This window comes from Phyllostomus discolor, chromosome 7 (assembly GCF_004126475.2).
Source record: "Phyllostomus discolor isolate MPI-MPIP mPhyDis1 chromosome 7, mPhyDis1.pri.v3, whole genome shotgun sequence".
NCBI lineage: Eukaryota > Metazoa > Chordata > Mammalia > Chiroptera > Phyllostomidae > Phyllostomus > Phyllostomus discolor.
In genome coordinates this window covers 41,943,512-41,949,511 of record NC_040909.2, presented here as the reverse complement: position 1 = coordinate 41,949,511, position 6,000 = coordinate 41,943,512, and the positions used below count along the sequence as shown (strand labels likewise).

At 44.9% G+C, this 6,000-nt stretch overlaps 1 protein-coding gene across 6 annotated transcripts in view; it reads left to right on the top strand.

Moving 5' to 3' along the window:
* Positions 1 to 3,210: 3,210 nt before the first annotated feature.
* MTMR14 (myotubularin related protein 14) overlaps positions 3,211 to 6,000 on the top strand; it is a 55,378-nt gene continuing 52,588 nt past the window's right edge. For 4 of the 6 annotated variants that reach the window (XM_036030848.1, XM_028518081.2, XM_036030851.1 and 1 more), the window contains exons 1-2: positions 3,230 to 3,536; positions 5,282 to 5,430. In XM_036030848.1, coding sequence (XP_035886741.1) covers positions 3,381 to 3,536; positions 5,282 to 5,430 — 305 coding nt within the window. In that variant the 5' untranslated portion in view covers positions 3,230 to 3,380. Of the gene's footprint in view, positions 3,537 to 5,281; positions 5,431 to 6,000 lie in introns of all 6 variants that reach the window. The other 2 variants (XM_028518079.2, XM_036030849.1) reach the window with 2 other exon arrangements.

The following is a 6,000-nucleotide window of genomic DNA, read 5'->3' as shown; positions in this document are numbered from 1 at the left end:
CCCAGGCTAACCCCCTGAGCCTGTCCCTAAGCCCCCTTTTCTCTGACTTCCCAGTGAGCTAAGGCAGCCTAGCCCAGGCTCTCCTGTTACTTCTTCTATTCTGAGCTGTTAGGTTGGCTGTTGTTAGAGGCTGTGAAAGAATTCACAGAAAGGGGAAAATGCAGACTGCAAAGTTATATTCACTTTCCAAGAGAGGAAAGAAGCCAGGTGTGGAGAATTACGCTGGCCCTGAGGGGTTGGGATTTGAGATTTTATTGAGTTATAAAGGGCGTGGGAGTGCTGTTGTGTGGCTGCTGGGCTGTTAGGGGCATTGCACCACAGGAGGTTTTAGTTGGTTTTGTGTAAGCTGCAGTTTACTCCAATGTTATCTTTTCCCTGCAGCTGTGGGGACTGGGTTAATCATATTCCGTTCTTGCTTTTCCAGTAATTTTCCAGTCCTGGAAATATAAGCTCAGAAGAGAAAAATGGAATGCATGTTTAAAATGTCATAGGCCTGCTCAGCAAATGGCACCACAATAGTAAATGACGCTGGCTTTGCCCTTTCATGAGCCTTTCCTTGTTTCACTATCCCCAGCTTTAATAAACATATCTTCATAGTCACCTGGATTCATGTTGTGAAACTGATACAGAGAGATTTGATCAGATTACTGGGAAAGAGTAGGGGGTCATAGGAGGAGGTTGCCTAGGTAATGGTAAACAGTCTAGGAGAAGATTGGCTGAGAAACCTCCAGTGCACACGGAATTACCCACCAGAAGATTTAAATAGAAGGAAGGCAGAAACTGGCTCTCTTGCTCTTCCTTGAGGATGTGTGGATGATCATGCTATAGCTGCCTGCATTTCCCAAAAGACAGTATTTTAAATGGGAGAAGGAACTCTGGGCACAGCCTAGGATTGGTCTGGCCTGGTAAGAGTGGCAGGGTTATCTTTCTTTAGGTGTTCTAGAGTGGACAGGCTCTGAAGCAGAAGCCTGCCATTCTTTCAAAATTGTGTAGCTTTTGCATCTTATATTGTTTTAGTTTGTAAATTAATCTTATAAACATAAAGCAATTAAAAACTAATGGGGGCAGCATTTCTCAATTCCTTGAGGTAACTGCTTGCTGGCAGTTTGGCTCAAATAAACACAACAAAAATTCTCTACAGGTTTAAATGTTTCACGCTAAGGATGTAAAATCTTTGCTTTTTGAACACATGATTACTCCTAGTTACTTAGAATTTTGTTTTATATTCTTTGAAACAACTTTTCAGACTTATATGTGGATTTTAATTGTTTTACTGGTATGCATATCTCAAAAGTAAAGTAGAAATGAAATTTTAAAAAAACAGGGGGTATGATAAGGGAACACAGGAATTAAAGATTTTAGCCTGAACTGATAGACTTAAGTGATTAAAGTTGGAACTCAACAATTGAAAAGATTTCAGCCTTAGCTGATAGGCTTAAGTGACTAACACGTGTGGAAAGCTGTAATTCACAAATTGTGTAGCTTTTGATGAAGACTCCTTTCCTTTTTCACCAAACCTCTGCCCTCAGAGTTTTGCCTAGAGGGTGGCAGTGGACAGCAGGACCCCACTTGCTGTTCAGTAACAAAATCTTTCCTACACGAAGTCAAGAACCCACATACTACCAACTGGCCTTTGGGAGACCTGCTCAGGGCCAGGTCCTCTGTCCAGTAACAATTCATTTTCTGTTTTTATTTGCCTTGTTCCTATTCCTTATCAAATAAAAGCTTTCTGCCTTGCATCCCATTTTACAGTTTTCTGGACCCTTGGGGACAAAGACTACCCACTTCACTAAGTTTGTCTGTATCACATAAATTCATAAAGTTTGTTTATATCGATGGTTTGTTTGTATTACCTACATTGCCTTCCTTAGGCCCTGGCTGGTCTGGCTCAGTGGACTGAGCACGAGCCTGCAAACCAAAAGGTTGCTGGTTTAATTCCCAGGCAGGGCACATGCCTGGGCATGCAAGAGGCAACCAACTGATGTATCTCTTGTGCACTGATGTTTCTCTCCCTCTCTTTCTCCCTCCTGTCCCCTCTCTAAAAATAAAATTTAAAAAGTCTTAAATTGTCTTTTTAAAACATTTTTACTTAATCCATCAAAGATAAATATTGAAGTATTTGCAGATGAAATAATGAGATTTGCTTTAAAATAATTCTACTGGATGGGGATTGATTAAAAAGATATATGGCACATGTTGATTATTGTTGAAACTGGCTAATGGATACATGAGGGTTCATTATACTATTTTTCCAGTTTTGTGAATGTTTGCAATATTCCAGTAAGCATGAAAAAAGGGATTATACAGAAAGAACCTCACAGGGTGACCTGATCATAAGTGTGCAGTTCATGGCGGGCATATGACTTTTTAGTCAAAGATTTATCTTTTGCCTTGAGCAAGCCCTGTCCATTGTTATTGTGTATCCGAGTTAACACAGCTTTAAAATAAATGTATTCACCCTCAACCGAGCACATAATCTTATCAACTATCCTGTAATCTAATCCCTGCCCTGCTTTCTTCCACTTTCAGATAGTCTTCCTTAAATTCATTCCATAATTTCAAATGCATAGAAGAAACTGCAAAACTGTCAATTCTCTGGACATTTGAGATCTTGCTTCCCGGCAATTGTTTCCAGTTTGGGTCATATAAACTCTTGCATATATATATATATATATATATTTTTTTTTTTTTTTACACGTTTGGGCTTTCTTATCAAGACCATTAGGAAAAAAGAAAAAGAATATGGGGCTTTTCAGCCCCATATTCTTTTCAGAATTTCAAGCCAGTTATGCATGTGGGTTTCTTCTTCAATAAAACAAGCAGATGACAGCAGCACTACAAAATCACCGGGACATCGTAAGGAGCAGTGAAAGCAGAGTGCCCCATGAAACACTGTTTTAGTCTTACTATTATTACTATGGCTGCCAACACCAGTTGCCTCCTATAGTCTCCTCCTCTCCCTGCAATGGTTTATTTCACTCTTACTCGGCTTCTTTCCCATGGTTCCTTCCTTCTACTTCTCTCACTGCCCCACCCCCAGCCCCAATGGTTTAGCCCGGCTTCCCCAAGGGAAACCCCGTGGGGCGGAGCACAAGGTTTCTGCGAGTAGTTCGAACCCCGCCCCGGAGACCATTTGGATCGTTCCGCGTAGGACGGTGGGCCGGTAATCGGGGGGCTAGGCGCGAGTCCCGGGCTCCGATTGGCCAGTGCCGAGGTAAACATCCGGAATGGTGGGGCGGGGCCGGAAGTGGAAGCGGAAGGCGGAGGCTAAAGCGGTGCTTGAGGTTCCGGGCTTGGAGTCTGTACCCCCAGGTGCCATGGGCCGAGTTGAGTCGCGCTGAAGGGGACACGGGACGCCTAAGGGACTCGGGGGCTGGGCCATGGCTGGCGCTCGGGCCGCCGCTGCCGCCTCGGTGGGGTCCTCGACTTCTTCGGGCCACCCGCCGCCGCAGGAGCCGGGGCTCGGGGAGCTGCTGGAGGAATTCTCCCGGACTCAGTACCGAGCCAAGGACTGCAGCGGTACTGGCGGCTCTAAGGTGTGCTCGGAGGCCTGATGAACAGGAGACAGTCCTGGCTTGGAAAGTTACAGCGGAAAGGCTGAAGTTAGGGATCAGAGGAAGGAGAGAGGGGAGTTCCTAGGAACTGGATCCGGAGAGTAAGGGTTGGGTTTAAAACCGAAAAAGGAGGAACCGAGGTCGGACTGAGGCGAGGAAGGACGTCCTTTTGGTTTTATACAAGGGGTTTGGAGGTCAAGGATCAGTGAGGGGCCCTGTTCAGAGATTAGAGAGGAGGGGCTGAGGAGAGTTACTCCCCTGCATGGGGGAGAGGAAAGAGGGAGATAAACGCTTGGAATAAAAAAAAAAAAGTCTAGAGTATTGCTCCATTTAATACATAGGTCGGAATGAAGGGGCTGGAGTAGTGGGACAGAATGGAACCAAGAGATGAACCGTTGCCTCCTTATACTCCTATCAGGCAAGACAGTAATCTTAGGCCCAGCCCTTTCCTTCCCCTGTAGAGCGGGAAGACTGCCCGCACTCCTTCTGTTCCTTTATCAAAGGCAGGTCTCGGTTCCTTTTTTCTATGCTTGGGATTCCCTTTAACCTCCTTATTTCTAGACCTGAAAGGCTTCCAGTCTGGTTAAGCCATTGCCATCCTAGGCACTGCCTGGCAGTCTGATGGCAGTCTTGTTAACCATGCAGTGACCCATCTCTCATTCCCCGCATGATTTTAGCAAGTTGAGCATCAGGTTTTCTAGTGGGATTCTGTTCCATCCTGGGCCACGAAACTCTGGTTGGGTCCCAGAAGTTGCCAGTGCTGTGACATACCTCAGTTGGCATGTGCTAGTCTGTGGAGTAACCCAGGAAAGCCTTTGGTCATGATGGCACTTTTACACTCTCCAAACCACCAAGTATTTTTAGACCTTAGTCTGAAGACCACCTATTTCCACATTGTCTGAGGTGCTTTGTAAAAATTAAGACTTGCTGGTCCCGCCCAATCCTGCTAAGTCATAATTTCTGAGGGTAAGAATCTGGAGTTTACAGTTTTTAAACAGGCTTCCTGATGAAACTCATGTTCCTTAAAGTGGGGGGATTCCAAGTTTCAGCTGCTCTGTGAATTTTTTTCCTCCCTATTCCTCTTTTCACAGGCTGAAGAGGGTTAGTGGTTTTACTGGGCCCTTTTTTCATCTTACACACCCTTGAAGATTATGGTTGCCAGAAGTTGTCCCTGACTTTTTCACTGCACCAGCCTTAGAGCCTCTCTGAATTCTTGCAGACTTCTCGTGATGTTACAGGTCCTAGGCCTGTTTTAGTGGACCTCTCCTGGAACAGTGAATAAAATGAGCAATTTTAAGGGGAAATGTTCCTTCACTAGAGCTTCTAAGCACTGGTCTATGACTGGAGAATGGGGAAGAATCTGGAGCCAAGGGAAGATAAGGGATTAGTCCAGTTAAAGTAAACTAGAGCAAGAGTTCTTAATATTTTATGGATTGTGGACTCCTTTGACAATCTAATGAAAATTGTAATCCTCTCTTTCAAATGTTTATTAAGACAGTTTCACTGCAATATTAAGGGGTTCAAGACCCTCCCAAAGCATACCACATATTGGTTCATGAACTACACACTTAGGACCTGTGACCCAGCAATAGGTCTTTTCCTGGCATTGAATAGTAATCAGAGTGGCACATGTCATTTCCAGTGACCTCTCCAGGTCATGAACTCCCTAATTCTCACACTCAGAGCCCCAGAACCTTCTTTATGCCCAGGTCTCATCCTCTATGCAGGTTGAGCGCATCGAGAAGAGATGTCTGGAGCTGTTTGGCCGAGACTACTGTTACAGCGTGATCCAAAATGTGAATGGGGACATCTGCGGCCACTACCCCCAGCACATCGTGTTCCTGGAGTATGAAAGTTCTGAGAAGGAGAAAGACACGTGAGCATTACGTGACCAGAGTGTGCCTGTCTGGGGAGGCCTTGACAGCTCCTCAGAGTCAGGAAGTCTGCAGCTGGGCTGGGTGCTGGGCTGGGCTGACTCACTTTCCCTGGGTGTTAAGCCTCATCTGCATCTTTATTCACTTCAGGGTTTGATATGTAAGACTGGCAAGGCAGCTTGATGTAGAATGGAAGTTGGGAGGCACAGCCCTGGACTTCTGCTTCACTCCCACCCTGTAGCAATTCACACCTTACCCCTCTGAACCTCAGTGTCCTTTTTTTAAAGAAAATATGGGTGGTAAAAAAGAGAATAAGTGGGTGAAAGGTGTTCTGTGTCCACATGCCTAAGAGCCTGATTGTGGTCTGGAGTCTGGCTCCTTGAGTTTACATGCTGGCCACCTTACTTGCTGGTTGAGTGAATAACTTGGGCAAATTATTTAACTTCTTTGTTACTTTTCTCATTGGTAAGCATACCTCTTTAGAAAAGTGGCTAGTGCAGTCCCTGATATGATCGTGGCTATTAGAAGTCTGGTATGTTTGTTGTAAAAATTAGAAATAAGAGCTACCATTT